The sequence below is a fragment of the Condylostylus longicornis genome, unplaced genomic scaffold (assembly GCF_029603195.1).
Source record: "Condylostylus longicornis isolate FDR11 unplaced genomic scaffold, ASM2960319v2 ptg000001l, whole genome shotgun sequence".
Lineage (NCBI taxonomy): Eukaryota > Metazoa > Arthropoda > Insecta > Diptera > Dolichopodidae > Condylostylus > Condylostylus longicornis.
Genome location: NW_026577970.1, coordinates 420,522 through 446,125, shown reverse-complemented (window position 1 = coordinate 446,125; position 25,604 = coordinate 420,522). Strand labels below are relative to the sequence as shown.

At 30.8% G+C, this 25,604-nt stretch overlaps 1 protein-coding gene across 4 annotated transcripts; it reads right to left on the bottom strand.

The window, feature by feature from the left end:
* Positions 1–1,123: 1,123 nt before the first annotated feature.
* LOC129607563 (transcription factor grauzone-like) lies at positions 1,124–24,889 on the bottom strand. Of its 4 annotated transcripts, XM_055518823.1 has the most exons (7): positions 24,651–24,889; positions 24,319–24,568; positions 24,133–24,246; positions 23,934–24,060; positions 23,672–23,881; positions 23,214–23,601; positions 1,124–1,896 (listed from the first exon to the last, which is right to left on the bottom strand). In XM_055518823.1, exons 1-7 carry the CDS (start codon positions 24,759–24,761, stop codon positions 1,711–1,713), a joined length of 1,386 nt encoding a protein of 461 aa, XP_055374798.1. In that variant the 5' UTR covers positions 24,762–24,889; the 3' UTR covers positions 1,124–1,710. The 4 variants fall into 4 exon arrangements, with proteins under 4 accessions (XP_055374798.1, XP_055374641.1, XP_055374712.1 ...); XM_055518666.1 differs by having other exon boundaries at positions 23,934–24,246; XM_055518737.1 differs by having other exon boundaries at positions 23,940–24,246.
* Positions 24,890–25,604: the final 715 nt, after the last annotated feature.

Genomic DNA, 25,604 nt, shown 5'->3' with positions numbered 1-25,604 from the left:
GACATTACAAAATATCAAGGCCTGGATCCTGCTTTTTTTGTGAATGTATTAGTAAAATTGCATAAAGTATTTTTGGCGAAATGACTTTTCTGAAGAATCATTTTTTTTTGTTGTTTTTTTGCAAAATTTTCATTTTTCACAGATGATTTTTCGTTTCGAGTTTTCTATACGAAAAGCAGACTAAAACCTAAAAATTTTTGTACTAAAATGAAATTTAGAGTTTTCTGAACAACATATCAAAAATTCAAATTTCAACTCAAAATTAAATAATTAAGTTATAATTTTGATTAAATATATTTTCCCCGCATTTCTTTCCCCCGAGTTTTGGTCGCATTTTTTTGTAAGGTAGTAAGATTTTAATTTTTGAATTGAGTTTTTGTATTATTTTCATGAAAAATATAAAAATTTCATATTAGAAGAAAATTTAAAGTTTGTACTTTTAACTGGTGAAAAAATCAACTTTCTAGAGGAATATTTAAAGGAAATATGAAAGTTTTAAAAAAACAGCGTTCTGGAATTTTTACGAAGGTAAAGCTTTTTTTTTCACACAGTGAATAAAAAAATATTTTTGCTGTGCATATTATTAAGAAAAAAGTTTTTCTGCAAAATTTTTATTTTGTTTATTTTAAAATAAATTTAAAAAAAATTATATATTAGATTTTAAGCTTTATCATTATAGTGATTTTTATATTATATTCATATTATTATGGTTCGCAAATGCGCGGTTCTTGGTTGTCCGTCCAATAATAAAAATAAACATAATAAAAATATAATAAAGAAAAATGTTCCAGTTTTTAAGCTTCCTAACGAGGAGATTTGTAGGAAGGCATGGATTGAGGCTATTCCTAGAAAAAATTGGAACCAGTTGAGAGTAGTGGTGTTTGCCATTTACATTTTCAAAAAACATGTTTTTATTGCCTGGTAACCATAGGAAATAGCGACGACATAATAATAAATTTTAATTATTTAGTACACAAAATCAATGAAAATATTGTGTTAGATGGCTGGTTAGTATTTAAAAATAGTTTCTGCGTTGTATTATAGATTTTAGAAAATAATGATAACTTCGGGTGTGAGCTTAAATTGTAGATTAAAAATTAATTGTGATTTAACAGCAAGTTGCTTTTCGGAAAATTAGAAAATATTTTATTTATTTATTTATTTTTTCTTAAAATTTTATAAATGTATTTTTTTTACTTTTTCTAAACTTTTCTTGAAATTTTACTAATATGCTTTAATTTTAGGTAAATGAGTGGATTAGGCCTACTGGAGATACCACAAAAAAAACGCGAAATATCCTCTACCTCCACAAGGTGATGTGGAAAGGGGGATAACTACTTACTTACAATTATAAATTTATTTTATTGCATTTATTTATACCAAATGTTCAATTTTTAAAATTGAGGAAAACAAAAAATCTGCTCGAATTTTCACAAAAAAAAAAATTGCCTGTTTTCACAAAAAAAAAAAAAAAACAGGCAATTTTTTTTTGCCTTTTTAACATTTTAAAAAATTTTAAAAATTTTTTTGTAGCATTTTAACAAAATTTTGCACTAGCAAAATAGAAAAAGATTGAATTTTAAGTTTTTCTAAATAAAAGTTTGAAAAAAGTTGATCTTGTGGGAGATTTATGATGTTAACTGTCACTCTCTCTTAGGGTCCAGGCCTGTATTTCTGTCAGCCGTGATTTTATGTAAAGTAAGTTATCGTCTACATATTCAAACTTGTAAACTCTTTCCAAGTCTCTTTTTTATTATCTTTTGCTTTTCGAGCTAACTCAAATTCGACAGGATGTTTTAGTTTCCTATGATGATGCATATTTGAACTATGAGTAAAAGTTTTGGAACAGTGCGGACAGGAATACAATGATTGTCCAGTGTGTGCAGCCATATGTTCCTGAAAATTAAAAAAAAAAAACAATAAATTATAAAAAATATTTTGGAAAAAAAATTTTTGCAGCATGATCCGGCAATTATCCCCGATGGGTTGGGAAGTAGAAATACAATGGGAAATAGAAAATTGAGTGAACTTTTGGATATCAAGAAATTATTTATTTTTTAATAAAATTATAAATGTCAAAACCAATAGAAGTAATGAAAACTAAATTAAAAAAAAATTGAAATAGAAATGGAATAGAAAATCCTGCCTATGAAAACGAAAATATTGGATATTTGACCGAAGCTATGAAATAGCTACAATAACGTGCAACAAAAATGCGCTCGCCTTATATTAAATACATACGTATGTGTGTACATACTCGTACACATACTTACGTATGTGTATGAGAATTTCTGTAAATAATATAAAATTACGAGAATCAGTGTATGCTGATTTTCAAAATGTATTTTCTTGACCTCAATCTAAAGTTGCTTTTTTGAAAGCATTATTTTTATTCATGAAGAATTATATTAAATTAAAGTCTCAAAATATTACTTCTTTTTGTTGCAAATTTTATAAAGCACATAAGAAATCATATCATTAACGCTACGACTCCGCACTTTTTTTTTGTTACTACTAAGCTATTATGCAACTATTTTTTTCCTCTTTGATTAAAAACGCTACGAATTGCAAAAGCTCAAATATTTTCGAAAATATTGAAACAAAATTAAGGCATGAGTGTATATTAAAATAAAACAGTATAAGGTCCGATTTATCGGACGATTGTATTTTCCACTCTTCCAGATGACACATAAATATTTTTGACACTTTTTTTCATTTATTGTGTTTAAAAATATATTTTTTATGTTGCTAGTGCTATTTTTGTTTATTTTTAAATTTATAAGTTAATCAAAAATGACATTTAGTTGAAATGGCGCGTCGTGATTTTTCTCTTTGCAAAACTGGGGAAGTATATAATTTATTTTTTCATAGTTTTTATTATCTTGTGTTAAACTTTTTGTGATATTTATGTTGATGAATATATAAATTGTGCTTGGTGATTATTTATATGTAAATATTAGTGTCCGATAAATCGTACGCAATGCACATTGAACTTTCTAGTATAATTTAAAAAGCCTTACGATCTAGCATCACTTCTAATTACATGACAGGTTTAACAATTTATACCGGGCGAAGTACTAAAAATTAGAAAAAAAATTGATTTAGACCGCGATGTTGTTTTAGAACTAATAAGTCAAAGTGAATTATTTTCAAACATATGTATATTAATAAGTAGTTTATTCCATTTTTATTTAGAAACAGACGGTAATAAGAGTTGTGTAGGCAAGAGAGAAACAAAATATTGTAAACAAACGAGTGTGTCAAAAACATTGAACTGAAATAAAATTAAATTAAGTTAGGTAAAAATTTTGTTATTTATATTTTGATTTTTTTTTTTCATATTTTATTTTTCATTTCACAAAAGTTAGGTAAAAATCAAATGTATGAAAAAAATAGTTATAAATTTAAAATTTCATACTTTGTTATACGGTACATACCCATTCAAGATAGATACGCAATATGATGTAGTAATATGTATGTACTCCGCTTATATGGCAGCTTCAAGTTTATTTTTGTCTATATAAACGTTACTTGACCTGAAGGCTTCACTCAAGTCGTTTACTTGAATTGAAATATTAATAATGATTTGAAATTTAATAGCTAAACGTCGTTTTTGGGCTTTTAAGCTAACATACTAAAAACGCTGGTTGAGTTTGATTTCACATCAAGCCGCTATGTAGACGAGGCATAGAAATTAAGCAATTTGTAAAAAAAAATGCCTATTACCGATACGCGTGTATGTATAAATATTCATAAGAAATATTTGTTTTAAATTTTTAAAACAAAATTGAAATAAAAATAAGAAATTCATATTTTATATTACAGTAAATGTAATGACAATTACTAATTACAAATTTTAAATATTTTGTTATTATTTGTCTTTTTCAAATTATATACATATATGTAATATGTAAAATTTGTTTTTAAATCGCTTCGCTTTTATAATATGAATACTAATGTCTTTATATCTAACAAGTCCCAATGCTCAGAGAGAAACTTGAAAGCACACCTTATTTTATATGGACTTTTTTAAATCGAAGTGGCTATTTTTTGAGCAGAAATATTAAAATAAATTCACATTTATTATAAGGCAGGTAAAATTTAGAACATATATTTGAAAAGTCAAAAAAATACATTAATATTTTCATTGATAATTATTTTAAAATTTAAAAAAAAGCGGAAAAACAACAAACACAACCTTCGCCTTCAACGTTTTATTTGTTACTGAAAGCATTTCATTATTTTTAAGTGAACAGCTTTTTTTTCTCATAGGGTAAGTTAACGCAAGATATGGGAAGTACCTGTGGTGTCAATTTGAAAATATAATTAATGAAAGATAATTCTTAAATATTGATATAAATACATAGTAAAGAAAAAATTTGAAGAGGGAATTAGAAAATAATATCTAAAATACAATCAAATATTATTTGTTAAATACAAATTTTATATAAACTTCAAAATTTTACCTCTATTTTTATTTGAAAAAATATTAAAAACTTACTATCATTTATATCAATTACCTAAGAAAAAAAAATATTTAAAATGTTTGGAAAAAACAGTCATATATTTTTATGACCGGATTTGAATATTTTTCTATTTTTGAAATAAATGGTATTTTACCAAATGACTCGAAAATTCCGACTGTAAAATAACAGGTATTTTAAAATTTTTGTTCATGTATTTTAAAATTCTTTCCGTTTAGAATTAAGATAGGTCATACATACACATGCAGTGACATTTTATAAATAGATTGCTCTTGTTTACCTGCTAATAAAATATGAAAAAAGAGCACAGCAAAATTTTTGAAGCACTCAATATAACATGTTTGAAATAGTTTTAAAATAATTATTTAAAAAAAAAATTATTGAAAGTAGGTACATACATATTTATTTTTAATAATTTAAAAACTAACTGAAATTATTTGAAACAATTTTATGAGTAACGTATGAATAATCGAAATGAGATAATTCAAATTGTTGAAATGTGTCAACCTATATTACTTTTAATAACACTTTTGTTAGCCGACACTACTCAACTTACCTTATTGGGAAATACAAAATGTGCATAAAAAATCGTACATCCTTCCTCATTAACATTTCAAACCATACTGAAATATGAATTTCAAATTTTTTTTCATTTTTTATTTCCTCCTACCTTTCTTTCTTTTTCGTGCAATAGAATTTAAATGGGAAGCTTTTTAAAAAATGTGTATAATATCCTGAGATTTTTTAAAATATTAATCTCTTTTTTACGTAAAAAAAAAGAAAAAAATAATAAAAAATATGACACGATCAGTGGCATTTAAAGAAAAAACCAACAACGAGGCCAAAAATTCGTAACATTTCGTAAAAAAAATTGAGTATTGGGACTTGTTAGATATAAAGACATTATGAATACACCCAACCCTCGATTTGCACGTTAAATTGGTTCGTCAAAACTACCGTGTAAATCGAAAATCGTGCAAACCGAATCCACATTTTTTTAATATTGAAAATTAGAGATATATGTACATATCTTACAAATCCGCAATAGGTATGATATCAATGAACCATTCAGGAAATATTCCTCAAAAGGAAATAATGGAACCATGTTATTTATTTTTGTATAATAATTTGCTTTATTATTATTAATAAACTAATAAACAAAAATTTAAAAAAAGTTCATTTTAATTTGAAAAACAATAAAAAATAGTTAAAAATGTTGATATAATTTGAAAAGCAATTAGAAAAATTAAAAAGTTCATTATGTATCATCTTCACTTGTTAGAAACACGACAGCTCTTTTCTTGTTTCTTCTCGGAAATTCTTCACTACTGTTACTAATTTCCCCAATTTCAGAGTGTTTTTTGATTCATTTTCCATATGCAAGTTTTGTTTTGTATATAATGTAAAAAATAGATAGATTTTTTTTATTATGAACTCTTACCGAATGTTAGTGATTTATGATTGAAGAACACTTTCTTTTAAAACTTACACTTTCGAAAAGAAATATGTACTGAAATATGTACACATAATTTATTCAACAATATATTGAAGTTAGAATAAAGTGCTAGCTAGCAACGGTTTAAAATCTTACGCCTACTTAAATTTAAAAAAAATTTCTTCCTTGAAAACTACTTTTTTGTACATACATAATTTATTTAACTGTTTAAGTTTACTGTTAAATAAAAAGTGTTACTTAGCAATGGTTTAAAATCTTGAAAAGATTTTTTTTTTAATTTATGTGACCGTGCTAAACTGAAATAGTGTCGTGTAAATTGAGGTTTTTCCCCATTTCTCCGACCGTGTTAAACCGAAACCGTGTAAATAGAGTACCGTGTAAATCGTGTGTACATACCGGTTAAGTGTACATAATTTCTGTAACTTTGGACTGGAACAAGTTACAGAAATAAAACTCCCGCTTTTAAAATTCTTAATATTTTTTCCTATACTTTATATAAGAAAAAATAAATAACTCCTGCTTTTAAAAATACATTATAAAAAAGCAGGTAGACATCTTTTGCGTACTTTTCCCCTCTCCCAAAAATTCCTATGTGAATAAAAACGAAAATAAGAAAGTATACTGCTTAACTCTTTTAGCTAAGGGAATTTTTTGTATAATTATATACATATATTGGTGAGTGATTGCATTAATGTAAACGGAGAGTCGAATTATTTATTAGTAGATATACTTTGTTTTCAAATTCAGGAGTTAAAATTTTCTTTATAAAACCATTATTGGTACCTTTTATGATAACAAGGATCGTTGGGTAGTACCTATTAATACTGAACGTAGGTGTGGTTATAACTGTGGTGGATAAATAAAATTCAAAGGCGAAGTGGCTTTACATCCGAAATGCTTCATGCAGTATCATAATAATATAATAATTTGTGAAGTTGCAATTTTTTATATTTTTTGAATTTAATTTAATTTTTTACTTTGTTTTTAAATTTTTGATATATTTGTTAGTTGAATTGTTCATTTTTGGATTTTTTTTTAGTTCTTAGTTACTAAATCGCTAATTATTGACGATGTTCTTTTTTTGCAAATAAATATGCCAATCAAAATAGCAAAAAACATAATTGTTTTTAAGTTAAATTATTTGTATGAGTACTGCATTTATCGAACATCTTATAAAACCCAAGTTATTGTCAAAATTTTAAGTATAAGTGATCTTCAAGGACCGTTCTACATAGAGAAAATAAATTTTACTCTGCACAATAATTTTATGTACTAATCGGTTAAATCACATTACATAAATAATTAATTTAATGTTAGAACAAAAATTTAAAATTAACTCAGGTTGCTGTTAACTCGCAAAATATTGAAATTTATATCTATATATCGGCCGAGTAATAGTCATTGTAGTTAATTTGAAATGATCTTGGGTATTCTTGTTGAGTATTTGTTTCTCATCTTTGAGTTTTTTTACCCTGCTTTGCTCCTGGAGGGGCATGCGACAGGTGCATGATATTGTTGATAACCTAAACCACTTTCTAACGTCATTGAGTTTACTAGGTAGGTAACGAGTCTACCGTATAAGTTTGAGTATAGGTTCTTTATTTAAATGCATTATAAACTATGATTCATTCATAAATTATATTTTCCTGTTAATTCTATTTAGTTCAAAGAAAATTTCTAACATTTTTATAACAACACATACATATTAAGAATGAATATATACATATGTAATACTTTTACTGCTTAGCAATCTTATTCAATTTGTGAGCCAAACTTGTATACAATTTAGGTCTGTCTGGGATAAAACTTAGAAAAACTTTAAAAAGAGAAACATTAACGAAATTTCTCTCAAAAAGAAAAAGTTCTCACTTAAAAAAAATAAAACTGCCTAAAACTTGAAAAAATTTTATAAATAGGTGATAAATGTCAGATTTCAAAATATCTATCAAATATCTATAATATATATAGCATTAGTTCGACAATTAAAAATTTTGAAATCTGAAAAAATAAGTAATAAATATTTCAAGTTTGAAAGAAAACAAAGCATCGAAATAATACTGTTTACATTTTGAACATACACACATAACCAATATAATTTAACCAAAATTATCTGCAAAGGTTGAACTAATGCCATATATATCTATCAGGTCAGGCCACCAATCTCAGAGAGCAAATCCAAAATAAATTCCAAATTTATATGAAGTTTAAATGGAAGATGTGTCGGAATTTATTTGTGTGAAGGAAATTGATCAATATTTTTGTCTCTACTGATTCTACGTATTTTTTGAAATTTAAAATTTAAATTTCAAAAAAATCGATTGGGAAATTCCATTTGAAAAATGTATTTAAAAAAAAAACAATCCAATTTTTAGCGCAGACCACCTTTCTTGTCTTTCAAATGGAAGGGTACAGAATTACAGTGTAAAATTCTTGATTGAGAAATAGAATTTAAAATTAACTGAAGAAAAAAGCAAAAAAATTAAAATTATAATCTAGATGGCTTTTAAAACTACACTAAATAAAAACTATACTAAAATTTATAGTATAGAACTATACTAAATTTCACAAAAAAAAAAAAAAATATTTCAATCGGAAAAATATTTCATACTTCGAAAACATAAAGCATTAAGAATTGTTTTTGTATTTTTTTTCTATTCAAAAGTTCGGAAAATAATTTCAACTTGTAGATATACATATAACGCATTAGTTGAATTTTTAGCTGTTGAAGATCTATGATTATGTCAAAAAATGTTATTAATATTTCTGTTAGAAGAAAAATTCAATTATTTTCAATTCCATACACAATTTTTAAAATGCCTTTTAATTTTCAAATAAATCTTTTACTCAATTAGCACAGCAGTGGATGATAGTAAAGGATTTCTGAGTTTTATTTTTATAACATTATTAGAAGGGAAATTTTAAATGGAATTTCCCAACCGATTTTTTTGAAATTTAAAACTAAAAAACTCTTAATAATCTAATTCAAGTTTGGGAACATAATTCCATCTAAATTCCGTTTTCAGTATTTACTATTTGAAGCCTAAATATCAACAAAAATTCCGATTAAGATTTTTTCTAGGTAACCAAAGCAGTATGTATAAGAATAGAGGTCACTTTTTTTTACTTTCTTTTTTGTCATGTTTGTTTTCGTATTCCCTTTGCATTTTTGTACGTTATTTTTTTTTTATCGTAAATCTCGCTACAATCTGGGTATTATAGTTATATATAAGATTAAGAAGTATTAATAATCACAGTTAGTTATTATATGAGTATCGTCTTTGGCGGACGAGGAACTGTCACTGTGAATCAATTTCATAGCTCTGAAACCACAGTTTCATGATGTCTATAGACTTTCATATAAACCTATTTTTCGTAGATCGTATCTATCATTTCTTTTGACTCTTGTTACTACATATGACCCAAGAAATTTGTGAAATAATTTTAAATTTGCGCTGAACTCAGTTTTTTTAATAGCTACTAAATCTTGAATTTTTAATTTTTACAAGGTTTTCTCTTTCTGTGGAACGTTTTAATATTTTGTTGTTGTGTTTTCAGAATATTTGTCAATGCTTCTTGTCTTCGTTCGTTTCTTTCTTCTTCAAATTGTTGTAACATTACTTCCTAAATTCGTTTTTCCAATTTAAAATCTTCCGCATTTCGCATTTTTGTCGCAAACATAAGTTCGGGAACACATCCCAAACAAATAGCTTTTATTTGTACTACGATTTATTTTAGAATTTATCAACTTTTCAACTTGTGGATCGTGAAAATTTCGTTTATTCGCGTAGAATTCCGGTGGTAATACCGATATATATAATATTATTTTTATCACAATATTCGCTGAGATGAAGGTGGTACCTTTATCACTGATTATTCTGTTAGGATTTACAAAGGCATTTGCTTGTAGCTGCAATTTTTGTAAAACTTCCTCTTTTGTTGTAGACTTCGCAGAATAAATCAAAAAGAAGTTAGCAAAAGCCTCTGGTACAAAAAAAGATATTTATAATTCTGTGCCATTGCCGCCAAAAGACCAACATGAACTGTACGATAGCAATTTTTTCGTGACGCTAAAATACAAGCAATACAATTATCAATAAAAGCTTTTACCTTTGAGTTTAACTATTGTATATAATCATACTGATTAGAATTGATGATAATTTTCTGCTATTAATATTTGGAAACTACCAATAAATTTAAGCCATTTTAGTATTTGACATTCAATTCGTCTAAAGTGGTGGTTTTAAGCAATACAGTTTGGTTTATATTGCTATCTGGTATACCATTTATAATGTACATACAGAAAAAAAGACTCTTCGTCTATTGTTGCTTTATTTGCTACAGATTCCATTGCGTATAGATATTCAAGAAAAGTTTCAAAAGTTTGGTTTTTCTTTTTCTCGAGCGTTCAGTGAATTCTGTGAAATGCTAGAGTAGTTCTTTCTTAATTATAATAATTAGCCACATTTAATTATTATATGAGTGCGGTTTGTATTATATATGTGGGTACTTCAAATATGCTTCAAGTAAAATATATAGATTTATTATGATTTTATAAAATTTTATCCAAGAAATTTTTTTTCCAACCAATCGAAACTAATTGACAAAACTAATTGACAAAAATATTAATAATAAAAACTTTCCAAAACGATTAAAAAATTCTTTTAGAAACAAAAATTCCGAAGTTATTTACTCGTTCTTAGTTTTGGAAAAATATATTGTTGATAAGAGAAAATTAGAAAAAGTTTTCGAATATTAATTTTTACACATGTACATGCACATGCACTTTTTATGAACTTTGATAAAGCTTTCGTTTTTTAATTCATAACATTAAAAATAAAGACTGATTGATTCAGAATTTAAATTAAATTTAAGAAAATTTAGCACTTTTTTGTATTACTTTAGAGAGGTACTTTTGCACTTGATATACGAAAAATATTGGCGTCACTGGAGAGTAGTGCTACATAACCGCCAATGCCGGAGATGGACACTAATATCTCAGAGAGCTTGAAAATGAGTGGCGCAGCAAATATCGCTTTGAAAGGTTGCTGGACCAGGGAGTCAATATAGATGAAGCCACGGAGGAATCAAGCTGAAGGAAGGCAATAATCAGACCTGTAAAAATCTCCAAGCTGGAGGTGAAGTCAAGCTGGCAGCCGGCTAAAGTAAGCCAATAGCACGCGACAAGGCAACTACGACCAGAGGCTCGGCGGAAGACCAGCGGCCACAGCGGCTACCTGTGCTTAGTAAGGCTGAAGCTGGGATGGTGAGCTAAGTGCATCCAGCTAAACCTCCATCAAGCTAAAGCAACATCAAGCTGTGTAAGCAGGAGGTTCACCAAAGAATAATGTTAATAATAATAATAATATGACGCTTTAATTCATTCGAAAAAATTCATTCCAAAACTTTTTTTTTTTTGCCTTTTCATTCAAGGGCCCTTTGTGGAATGCTATTTACTGGCCTCCGAAAAGTGTGGCCTATCCAACTCCACCTCCTTCTTCGGCTCTGGGCGTATGCTGGTTCCTGCCGCATTAGTTCTCAGAGATCCTTATTGCTTATAGTTCTCGGCCAGAATATTCCGCATATTATTCGTTGGAATCTATTTATGAAGGTCTGCGCCTTATCTATATAGCTCTTCTTCAATAACCATCTTTCGCTGCCGTACAGGAGAACCGATTTGACGCACGCGTCAAAGATTCTTATTTTTGTGCCCTTGATAAGTGACTCTGCTTCCAAACCGCCCACAGTCTTCCGAGTGCCCCACTAGGAACCCTAAGTCTGTTTTTTATGTCTCCTTCAGCACCTCCTCTGTAGTAACTGTACTACATAGGTAGCAGAACTCGGAGACATCCTCTATGTTCTTGCTATTTATCTGCAGAGGGATCGTTGTTCTTGCATGAATTCTTAGGCATTTTGTCTTGTTTGTGTTTATACGAAGACCTACTTTCACAATATTTTGCTCCAGGCTCCTTATTTTTTCTTGCATTTCGCTGCATGTGTGTGTGAGAAGAGCTATATCATCTGCATATTCCAAATCTTACAATGTATTTGTGAGGATCCATCTTATTCCTTTAGCAGTGTTTGTTGTTTTGTTCATAACTTCATCAAGCACCACATTGAACAGGAGGGGGGAAAGTGGGCATCTCTGCTTGACTCCCGCCCGCAGCTCTATTGGGTCGCTCAGGCGCCCATGATGAAGCACTGCCAATTCCGCTTCTTTATATAGTGCTCTAATTATGTTTATTATCTTTCCCTACTTGTTAGGCAGCGCCACAATGCTTCTCGGTCAATCCTGTCGAAGGCCCTTTCAAAGTCCACGAAGGCGACGTACACCGGCGAGTTCTATTCAACTGACTGTTCTATGATTATTCTTATGTGTTAGCCTGGTCGACACAGCTTCGCCCCCTTCTGAAGTCCGCTTGCTCCTCTCTGTGGCCCGCTTCTATTTTACTTTCTGTTCTTGGGTGGATTATGAGTGCTAAAACTTTGACAACAGAGTTCAATATTGAGATACCTCGCCAATTTCGGCATTCAGACAGGTCGCCGTTCTTTGGTATTTTTATTATGATGCCACTTTTCCAGCTTCTTGGTATATTCTCCGTGCACCATATTGTGTTATGAATCGGACGCATAATGTTGGTTATTCTGTTAGCGGCCGCCTTCAAGAGTTCTGCTGGTATTCGATCGAGACCTTTTGCTTTTTTGCTTTTCAATTTGTGGATAGCATCAATTATTTCTCTTTTGCTTGGCGGCCCCGATTTAATATGTTGGTGCTGCCCCTGTTTTCTTGCGTTTGCTGTTCTTGCTGGTATCGCTGGTCGCCATTCCTCCGTAATTGCTCTTTCGTGGACGTGAGTGGCCGGTCTTCCTTGTCTTTGATCGGTTGACTTTCCTTCTTGGGTTTATTTGATAGCGTTCTTATGTTTTTGTACAGAGCATGCATAATGTTTATGCATTGTAGTAATTTCTTGTATAAATAAGTAACTAAATAAACTTGCAATATAGTTTTTAACGATAATTATCAATTATAAAGCTATATTAAATACCAGCAGTTTAATTGTAGTGAGAAGATTTAGTTTAATTGTTTTAGTTGAATTGTAGTAAGAAGACTTCCACACAGGCTTCCTTCAGGAATCATGATTGGAGTTGTAAAATGTAAATTGGTTTTCTTACATCATTCTGAAACACCAAGAGCTGCATTGCGACTTGATAAATCTACCAAATTTCTTGCAATTCCAGAGTTCATCGTTAGGGACCTGGTAGCATTGGAGGTCGAGGCTCGGCAAGCCGGCGGAAATCAGAGGCTAATCTGTGCTTTAGCGTATTTTTCTGGAGAGCAGACCTTTGCCCCTCCAAAGGGCCTAAAGAAACTCGTTTAGTACTGCAAGAAGAGAAGAGACTCATCTTGGTCTGTGATGCCAACGTTCATCACAGTATGTACTTCCCCAACACGAACCCCAGAGCTGAGTGCCTTTTTTGATTTTCTGCTACAAAATAACTTAGATATCGTTAATAAGGGTAATGAACCGACCTTAATAAAAGTAATACGTGGAGATGTCTAAGACTTTACAATATGTAGCCTCTTTTGACGTCTCTAGTTAGGAATTGGCATGTATTTGAGAGAGCCTTTCTTTTAGCACAAAAGCTAAAAGAGAGGTGCCCTGGTGGAATGGAAGGCTAGCTGGAGAGGTGTAAAGGGGAGTTAGGCAACTTTTCGATATCATAGGATTCTCACAGAATACAATAAAGAGATTCGCAAATCTAATTCGCAGGAGGTTCCCACAGTTCCTCGTCTTCTCAGGTCGTTTTCTGAAGATCATGCGAACGGCATTGGAACGCCTAGGAAGGATGATAATTCTTTTACTGACAATGCCGAGGAAACCGCAATGCTTCTCCTTTCACGCCCTAAATTGGAGGATTTATTAATATGGTCACATTCCACAGAGCTAGAGGAAGGTGAGAGTGGTATTCATACCGAAGGTCAATCGACCTGATACTCACCCGGAGTCACCCGAAGTCATGGAGAAAATGCTGCATGTCCACAATGTTTGCCGAGAAAGATACGCTGATGATCTAGTCGTAATTGTGAGGGACAAGCATGACGACGCCGTAGCTGACCAAATGCGGGAGGCCCTGGACATAATCCGGGACTGCACGCAGACTGAGGGCCGTGGCATTAACTTTGGAAAGGCAATCTTTATACCATTTTATAGACGACGGAAATTTAGTTTGCGCCCGATATCCCTGGGAGTCACCAATAAAGCCATTCGGGCTCTATGGGCATCGACGAGACTGTATGGAAGAGCATAGCCCCAGACCTAAAATGGTCCAATGTACCTACACTACCATTGTTCGACCAATGTACTCTTCAGTCATATGGTAGACTTTATGGGCCATAAGCATTATTTCTGATGGATTGGGCCACGAAATATCTGCAGTATAGTATACTTTTGGTAAGAGCCCTGTAAAATCCAATAGAAATCCAGACGCGACTCTCTGGTCTGCAACTTATCCCTGAGGGACGGCAGAAATTATATGTTCTGCATTGCACGTTGGAAATATTCTCAAAGCCTAGAAGAAGAAAACTACGAAATAAAGCAAAACAAATACAATGAACAAAACACAAGAATTGTATACCCCAGGTGGTAATCCAATAATGCTGAAAAACCCACACTCTTCGGAGGATGGTTTCATGGATTTTGAAGGAGACCACTTCTTGCATAGTAGATCGGCATTGATGGACCCATTTTAAAGAAGATCAGGAGTCATCTGCAAAATCTGTATTCTAGAAAATCTGCATCAGTAGAAGAGAAGAACAAAGATGCGAAAGTTATTGTATATGAAACCGATGAGGAAGAACTGGTTAGAGAAACTGACTGGATCATAAAACAGAATAATGCAAAAAAGCGAAAAATGGAAATAAATTGAGAGGAGACAGTTAAAAAAAATAATGAAACCAGCCCTAAAATGAAGGCTGAAAACCCCAAAGAAGTAAAAGCCTGCTTCGGTTATATTGAGCAATATTAAAAACTACTCCCACATAGTTAAGATATTAAAAAAAAAAAGAATAAACGTTAGGGTCAATATGATGAATAATGACCAATTAAAATTAAATGTGGAAAATGAATATGAATACAGATTACTAACAAAAGCTATAAATAAGGCTAGACTGGAGTGGCACACGTATGAGAATAAACTGACAAGGTCAGTTAAGGTTATTGCTAGAAATCTCCATCCATCGTGTGAGCCAGAGAATATAAAAAACGAGCTTATTAGCAAAGACTTTAAATGTCTAGATGTTGTAAATAAAATCAAAAGGAAAATTGAAAATATATTTCAGTAAAACTTCCGCTTTTTGTGTTATCTTTTGACCATGCGGAAGAGATAACCAAAATCTATAAAATATAATACTCACAGCAGATGAGAGTAAAAATTGAAGCTGTTTTCTAACAGCAGCAAATCCATTCCGCAATGCAAAAGATGCCAGAGGTTTAGACACACACAAAAGTTTTGCCAAGGAACGGCTAGATGTGTAAAATGTGCTGGTAATCATATTACAACAGAGTTCAACAAGAAGGATAATTTTCAGCTCAAATGTGTAAACTGCAATAAGGCACACCCTGCTAGCTATCGAGGTTATTTGGTTGCAAAAGAATTTCAAAAAACAAGATTAAAAAAGAATAAAACCAAACAAAATCAAGTTAAACTTAATGAGCAAAGAGCTCCAAAAATAGCCAGAATAACAACACCTAGCAAAGTGTTAAAGGAGTACCATATTCACAGGCGTGACGCAGACATTATGTTGATTAGAATTGACGAGATCTCTAAAAGACTATTAAAAATAGAAAAAAATAACATTGAGCTGTATACAGGGACATCAAAGCGATTAATAAAAGATGTACGTAAATGAGAATAATAAGAATAATAAGTTCTTAATAAGAAACAAGAATTAGAGGTTTTTCTCAAAACGAGAAATGTAGAAGTTTGTTTGCTGTCGGAGGCTCATTTGACATATTATATTGGCCTTAAAATAAAAGGTTATAATTACTATAAAGTGGTACATCCCCGCAATCAGCCAAGAGAAAGTAGTGCAATACTCATAAAAGAAAGTGTTGGTGCTGTATACTGTCCACCAAATTGCAGCATTAAGGAAAATACTTTTAAAGATCTCCTGTACAAACATGGACATAGATATCTAATATTAGATGACTATAATGCCAAACATACAGATTGTTGCTATCACTCCACTGACACTCCTACTTATTGGCCTACTGACACTAGCAAGATTCTTGATGTTATTGAATTTTTTTAACCAAAAAAATATCGGAAAACTTTCTAAACTTTGAAGATAATTATGATTTTAATTCAGATCACTCTGCTGTCATATTAAAACTGAGTGAAAAAATAACTAGAACATTATATAAACCCACATTGACATATAGCTCTACAGATTGGGCGAGCTTTAAATACGAAATAATAAATAATATTGATGTAAATATTAATATACAATCAAGAGAACAATTAGATCTTGAGTTAGAAGAATTTATTGAAATCATACAAAAAGCTGCATGGAACAATACAGAAATGTCAAAGTGCTAACCGACAGCAAATAGCTATCCTAAAGAAATGACTGATTAAAGAGGTGAAAAGAGAAGGACCAGACGTAGATGGCAACGTTCACGTCACCCTGATAATAAAACTCTTTTAAACAGACTTTCTTTTCATGTGCTTAAAAGAAAAATCCAAGAATGTAAATCGACAACATACGAAAATTATATAAAGAACTTGTCAGCTACGAAGGAAACGAATTATTCCCTATGGAAGACGACCAAGAGCAAAAAGAAATCGATTAAGCAGGCTCCGCCACTGATGAAAGCAGATGGCAGTTGGGCGAGGAGCAATGTAGAGAAAGCCGAATTATTTGCTGATCACTTAGAAAGCTTTTTCACACCAAACGCAATAACATCAAATGTAAGTTCAGTAGAATCTACCGCAAATGAAGCAGGCAGCATAGCTCCACTTACTCAATTAGAAATTTCGAAAGGGATAAGATCCCTGAAATTGAAATAATCACCGGGTTTTGATCTTATTACTGTGGAAGTACTCAGAGAGCCACCAAACGAGGCATTGGAACGTCTGACGAAAATCATGAATGCAGCTATGGATTTTGGGTATGTTCCGTATTTTTAGAAAGTCGCAGAGGTAGTTATGGTGCCCAACCCCGGGAAATCCTTGAGAGAAACAAAGTTTTACAGGACCGTTTCACTGTTACCAATGATGTCTAAAGTTTTTGAAAAGCTACTATTAAGGAGATTGAAGCCAATAATAAAATCTGATGTGGTCAGCACATAACCGACCGCAATGTGTATTGTCTATTTTAGCGAAAGTGTTACAGAATATTATAAAAATGTCTGTCAATTTTTAGGGCTTTAGTAAGCTCTAAATTAACACACCTAGAAAAATTTATATTTGGCTCTTAGTAGAGTTTCGCTTTGTGTTACCCGAATTCAGATCAGTTTTCAAACCCTGGTCTTTCCAAAAATTTTATATTTCCATTGTTTTAGTAGGAAGAATTTAAATATTAAATTTCAATGAATATATTTTTTCTCTTTACATAGGCAAAAATGTATATTTGGCTCGTAGTAAACGTCCAGTTGCTACGAAATTCCAAAAATTTCTTCCAAAAATTAGGAGGTATCGCGGACGGTCGAGCGAAGCCTATATATGAAATTTCAAGTAAATCGATTGAATATTTTCTTCAAAATGGTCAAAATGTAAAGTAGACCCGCTAAAAAGTACAGTTCCCGAGGCCTGACATATTTCAAAAGTTGATCAATCCGTGTCATGGTCGAAATAAACTTACATATAAAATTTCATAAAAATTGGTTCAGCCGACAGATGGACAGGTTGCAAAAAATAGTTTATTTCACTTCCCTACCATGGAGAAGTGCATTCCCACCGAAAACTCAATATGCAAGATTTGTTGCCATCACATAACCTACCTATTGTATACACAATACAGTCATCAATTTGGTTTTAAAAGAAACCATTCCACAATAAACCAGGTCCATAGAATAAGGAATATTACCGAAAAATCTAAGAAAATAAGAAGATCTGCTCTTCTACTTTGTAGACGTAGCACTGGCACTCGACAAGGTATGGCACAAAGGCCTTATATTTAAGGTAAAACAAATGATACCATTATTAAGTTAGGACTTAGCTCATAGACTCCACACTAAGAGAAATAAGAGCAGGAGTGCGTGAAGGCATCATATTAGGCCCAACGTTGTACTTGCTTTACGAGTGATCTACCACAAATAAAATTACTTACGAGTGATCTACCACTCGTACCTCTTCCATAAAAAATGCTACGGTAGCCACTTTTGCTGACGATACTGCAATATTAGTAGGATCGAACATTGACGATTCGACAAAAAAATTACAGTGGACTACGATTGGGAATTGAATGAACCAAAATCGGTTCACATAAACTTCACCAATCGAAAAATAGTGAATCCACCACAAATCAACTTAAATGAAACGAACGTAGCAATCCATAACTCAGCAAAATACCTAACTTTCGAATGACTTTAGATGTCAAGCTAAGGTGGAAAGATTATATAAAGAAGAAACACATAGAATTAGAAAATAAATAAAAGAGAAAATTATTGGCTCCTAGGTCGTAAGTCCAATTTGGCAATTGATAATAAAGTAATGATTTATAGCCAAATCATTAAACCAATATGGCTATATGGCATTCAACTGTGGGGTTGTGCCAAGAAGATTAACAAAACAAAAACTCACATTAACCTTCCAGAATAATGTTCTACGGGACATAGTAAGTGCGCCTTGGTATATACGTAACGGGGACATCTAGAGGGATTTAGGGGTTCTTTTGGTTGCAGATAAAATTATTAGTTGGGCTACAAAGCATAGAGCTCGTCTAGAGCAGCATATAAATATGGAAGCAGCTCGGCTGCTAGACAATGGCGTTATGACAGAAAGACTTAAACGAACAGGACCTTTCGATTTAACACGAAATACCAATTTCCTTATGGAAGATATTTAATTCCTGAACGGAAAAACCAAGTCAGCGCAGAGGTAATAGTTGATCTTTAGGACCAGTTTTATCCGCTCAGAGTTTAGGTGATTTTTTAAGGTAGGAGTCACGCTCCCCCACTGTCGGAGAAAAAAGGCTGGTAGCGCCGTTTCTCTTCACCTTTCGGGATTATTTCACCTAACAGAAAAAAAACTTGAACTTTAACGAGGAACATAGTTAAGCCTTACATTGCGGATTTGGGAGGAATAGCGGCCACAATTTGGCCCTTGGTCCGTGGTGTTCTGTACGGATAGATACAAAGCCTATGAGGGTGTGGGTGTGTACGGCCAGGGCGTGAACCTGACAAGGGCCCTCGGACACTGTCCATCTATCCATTGCCGGGATATTACGATATACACGGGAATAAGAGAGCTCATGGACTCGCCAGGGATGAGCGGCGAATCCTTCCGTTGGACCGGAGCCATGCTTTATGGTGCCAAGGACAGTGCGCACTCTGAGTGACTAGCAGGAGCAACCCAGAGTTTAACATTGGAACAGCTGCTGGTACCTTTCGCACTCTAAGAAATTTATGCCACTCTTGGGTCTGGAGGGGCGGAACCTGGTCGTGCTTGCTGCGGTTTGCCAAGGGCCTGGTTATAGGGCTACCTTAGATGGGAATGCGAATCACAAGAGATCTTACGAGTCGACGTGAGCAGGGCTAGAGTGTCTCGGTCCCCAAGAGGAGAAAAAAAAAATAAATAGATGCACAAATTTTCGTACATACATAAGCTTCATATGCTTTTTGCTGAGTAATATATTTAACAAATTTAAAATGTTTATTGATATTATAAAATTTTATTAATTTGCTTTTTTAAAATTTATTTTTATTATTTTTTAAAATTGCACATAAATTATCATTACTTTTGCAATGGTAATTTATATACAATGTTTTTATATACGAAAAAAAAGAAAGTACATTTAAAAATACATTATAATACATTATAAACAAATTTTATTTTATATTTAAATTTCTCGTATCAAAACAACGAGTATATAAATTTTTATGGAATGATCACGGCTCGTAAACTCAAGAAATCTGAGGACCGATTTTACATTTTTTACCATATCTACGGAACGAATCGATGGAATTTCTTAAAATTTGATATTTTAGCTCTGGTTGTAACCGAAACTAACTGGCGAGCATTTCAGGGAATTCGGGTAGCACAAAGCAAAACTCTACTAAGAGCCAAATTTACAATTTTCTATGTGTGTTAACTATAAGCTTATTAATGCCCTAAAAATTGGAAAGAACTATTTAACAGGCATTTTTATAGTATTCTGTACCAATTTCATTAAACTAGACAATACACATTGCGGTCGTTTATGTGCTGACCACATCAGATGTTTTTGTTATTCATTCATTTAAGCCGTTACTTAATGGTTTTACAAAGATTTTATTTGGAAATTTCGCTTTTTTTTTTGAAAGCTGATCACAGCTGTTTTAATCAAAAGATTGATGAAAATGATTGATTGATGATGTTTACATGGCCAATTAACTTCAATTTCAATCATGATGGACATTGACATGTAAACGCCGACTTAGAGTAAGAAAAAAGCATATGGATTTTGGATAAATTTTACTTTGTTTAACAGGTGTGTAGTGTGCACTATCTACGAATAAGTTTACAGGGCTATCTGCGAGTAAATTTAAATAGAACAGGAAACGGAAAAATAAATAATTAATAAACATACATATATATGTGAATTATGAAATGACAAATTAAGTACAGTAATACATGTTTAGCTGCTTCCGGATTAAAAGCGTTTCCTTTTTAAGTATGTCATCTTTTTTAGAGCTTTTACTTTCTCCACTACATTCAATGACAAAAAAATCGGTTAATTGCGTTTCCTATAACTGCGCGAATCGTTTAATTGCATTAATTTTTTAACAATGTTTTTCAGTTTTTTTTTAGTTTTCGAAAATATTTTTTTAAAGTTTTCGAAAAATAAGTTGTTTTCATGTACGTCTAATGTCAAATAAAATTTAACAACTAAGTTATTTCAATTTTGTTTTTTGTTGGTGGTTACCTATATTTAATATGGTTCCTGTTACTTGCGCAGTTAAGCGGGTTTTTTAAGATGCACTAAAGCGATAGTTAACAGTATTAGATAGTTAACAAAGTATATCTATCTAAGAAGTAGTTCGACTAGTTCCATTCCGTTAGTTTTCGTTTGCTTGCCACTTCCAAAATCTCAAAATATTCGATTTTTATTTAGAAATAGATGGTAATAAGAGTTGTGTAGGCAAGAAAGAAACATATTATGGTAAACAAACGAGTGTATCGCAACATTGAACTCAAATTCAATTAAATTAAGTTAGGTAAAATATTTTGTTATTCTTATTTTGACAACAAAATTTATTTTCCATAATTTATTTTTCATTTCAATAAAGTAAAATAAAAAATTCGAATGTGTGAAAGCAATAGATATATTTGCTAGATATAGAAATTCTTTAGCAAAATATGTTCATTTTCCGGACTTCTAAAATATTGTGATATTAAAATATTTATAGTTATTTGCAATTTATAAATTAAATTTATTCAAAGAGAAAAAAAAATAATGAGTTTTGTTAAAATTTTGTTTTTATTACAGATATCTAAAATGAAAAAATATTTCGAAATATGTTTTAGTTTGTGCATTAAAAAAATTTTCAACCTATCCTTCTTACAAATTACACATATTTTATAGTAGCGGTCAGACAAGAAAATAAAATTAATACTTAATAAAATTAATACTATTATAACTTTTACAATGCTCGGAGCAAAAAGACAACCAAAAAAAATTTGGCTTCATTGTTTTTTCAAGATGCTCCTTCCTTTAGTGTTTCTAATTCGTTGATATAAATAATATTTGCAAATCTATCAACAATATTACTTCAGGCAGGGTTGAATAGTTCAACACTTATTCTTCAAAATTTAAAAAAAAAAAAACAAAAGAGCTCTCATAATTTTCACTAATATAAATAGGGTAATACAATTTTGCGCAGTTACATGTTCCAAAACTATATATGTACACTAATACATACATATCTAAATAATTTATTATTAAATATTGACTTAAAATTTTACAAAAAATTATTTCAGGGAACTTAGTATTACTGAGGATGACATAAAAGTCGAAACTAATCGGAATCAATATATTTAAACAACTTTTTGTGATTCAAGATAGATCTCACGCTGCATTTTTTTTCAATGGTCTAGCTTCTATCGAGCTTTAAAATAAATAATTATAATTTTTCGTTATAATGAAGAATTACATTTTCTGATTTTTCCATTTTCGTAACATTGGTTACTTCATTGATTTAAAAACCATCTTGAGATCTTGGAGTAAATCTTCGAGGTTTCCATTTCTTTCGATTAGAGCACTGTTTCTTAAGCTATTCTTGAATTTTTTGCAGAAATAAGATAACTAACGGCGAAGAGACTGAAAACAGTCTCAGGAGAGATTTTGCTCAATAACTCTTTTTTAAATTATAACATAATGAAGTTCTTATTAAACTGATAAAAAATAAAATAGTAGATTAAAAATTGTACGTACATGTAGAAAGAAAAACAAAATAGAAAATTATATAAAAAAAGAAAAAAATTAAAGATAGAGCAAAAAAAAATTATAAAAATAAGAGAGTAGAAAATTACAGAAAAAGCAGAAAATTATGGAAAAAGAAAATAGATTATAATGTGATGGAAAAAAATAATGTGAAAATAATAAAAAAGGAAATCGAAAATTATAGAAAAAGGAAGCGGAAAACGATAGAAAAAAAAAAGAAAAAGAATAGAAAAATTACAGAAAGATAAACAAAATTTCCCACATTTAGTCTTTTTTAGGTTGGAAATCGATTTTAACTCGTCATTGAACTGTAAAATTCTTTGTTAAATTTAAAATTATCACATCATATTCTAATTGGATAATTTTGAATTTATTGTTTATGATGACAGAAATGACTTAAATAACATGATAACACAAAAATGACGCAACTCAAATGGCAACATTCAAGAAACAAAAAGCTTGAAACCGCCGCAAATTAAAATTTTGCTTTAATATAATGAATTCACTTTTATACGAAAAAAGATCAATTTGAAGTAAAACCCATATCTGCATAAAATGTATTATTAACCCTTATTTTTGTAATTTATAAAACACGTAATAAGTGAATATTAATAAAGAAAATGTTAATTACCTTAAGAGCTAATTCCCTTTTGAAGCTTTTCTTGCACAAAGTACACTCGAACTTCGCTTTGGCCCTATGAACATACTGAATATGATTTTTTAGTGCCTCCGAGTTCGCTGAAATTTTATTACATATAGTACATTTAAAATCGATATTTGGATTTTGATTTTCATGTTCTCGAAACTTATGGATGTTATATGCGTATTTTGAACCAAATTCCATACAACAATATTTGCATTTATGTGTCGACTTTCCTACACCTTCATGAATTTGGAGGCGGTGTCGTTTTAAATCTTGCCTGTTGTTATAAGCCTTCCCACATATATCGCACACTCCTGAATAATATCCTTCATGACATAAACGTATATGATACTTTAGGTTCGATTCTGAGGGAAAACTATAAAAGAAATGAAATGAAAAATATACGATCAAATTTAAACCGAAACATCTGGAACGTGTTAAATTACTTTTTTTTGCAATAGGAGCACTTAAATTTTTTTTCTTCTTCTGGTAAATGAATTAGCTTATGACGTGCTAATTGTGCTTGAAGTTTAAACGTCTTACTGCAATATGAACATTTAAAAGCCTTTATTTTGTCATTTTCTTCCTTATGAATGCTTTCCATATGTATCTTCAGATTCCAATGATTCGCTGAAATATGATTGCAAATGTGACATCTACAAAATATTCATTTTGTTAATTTGTAAGTTTGAATAAATCTGCTACAACTTATGCTTTTCAGGATCAATGTGCATTTCAATATGTTCTACCAATTTACATTTTTTGTAAAATTTTCTCCCGCAACACATTACCACTCCTTGCTGAGCATGATTTGACGTGCAATGATGCTTTAAAGCTGTGAAATTTATTTGTTCTTTTGAACATACATTACAGTATATTTTCATAAATTTGGCAATTAAGGCATCACCTTCAGCAATTTTTTTATTGAAGGCATATGTTTCCTCCGGTGTTCGTTTAAATATTTTTCTTTTATCTTTGCCTTCCTTTTTTAATTTTCCCTTTACCTTAGCATTAAGATTTCCTGTTAAAATGTTAGTGGTAAATTGTACGTGAAAATTATAAGATTCTTATTTTAATTTAAATTCGGTTTCACCTTCGTGTACTTTATCCATCAACGCCCCATAGCCAAAATAATTTTCCTTTAAATCCTGTCTCTCACTTAGGGTAGGCTGAATTTCTTGAATATCAAATTCCTGACTTTTACTAGGGTCTTCTTTTATAGAAGACAATGTTTCTGTCCAATATTTTTCAACCTTTTCAACAAGCATATACAACTCATGAAAATTTTTTGTTGTTGTCCAACAAGGAACACATATTGTGTGAGATTTGTCGTCTAATTTTGGCTAAAAAATTTGTTTAAAAATATATACATATTCATTCATTAAATTTTTATGCAAATTCATGTTAACAAAATATATTCTTTACCTCAAACCAAAAATGTTTTGCTATTATACTAACAATTTTTTTTTCCAATCCTACAGAATCGAAGAAATCTAACATATCTTCCTTGTGCTCCGAACAAAGTCGGCAAATCATGTTTTTGTTTTTCAAATGCTATAGTGTTATTTCCCTTGCATTCGTATAAATATTTCTGAATTTGTTTAGTATTTGTTTATCACGTAAGTATATACTTGTTTTAATATTTTTTAATTGCTCAACTCCAGTGTTCCCACTTGGTAAAAACAAAATGTATCCAATTTCAAGGAAAAAATGTATCCATAGTTAGAGTTACCACACGTCCTACTTTCGGTAGGACAGTCCCACAATCACGTAATTTGTCCTACGTCCTACATGAAAGCAAAATTGTCCTAATTTTAAACTTTAAACCATTTTTTTACCCGATAAATGGAGTATTATTTTAAAAAATACAACATCGAATAACGATAATATATTTAAAATTTTGTCACATAATTTAAGCATTCCAGCTTCATCGTCGTTTATTGAACGTGTTTTTTCGATTATGAATAATAAGTGGACAGATGAAAGAAACAGGTGTTCTGTGTTCTTCTAAACTTATTAGAGCAGAACTTCTAATTAGTGTCAATTTAAAAATTAGTTGCCTGCAATTTTATGAAAAAATACAATATGACACTGAGTTATTGAAATGTGCAAAAAGTGATAAAAAATATAAGTTCAGACACAATCAATAAAAATATTTAATTTACAAATAATACTGACTTTTTTTTTTGTTGTATGTCCTACTTTGAGCCTGTCATTATGTGGTTTTTTTTGTTATATGTCCTACTTTGAGCCTGTCATTATGTGGCAACCCTATCCATAATGTATCCAAACTCATTAAGTATAATTTTTATACCAAGCCGTCCTATTGTTGGTTTTTTTATTTATAGTAAATTCTTTAAGAAATCATATACAACTTCT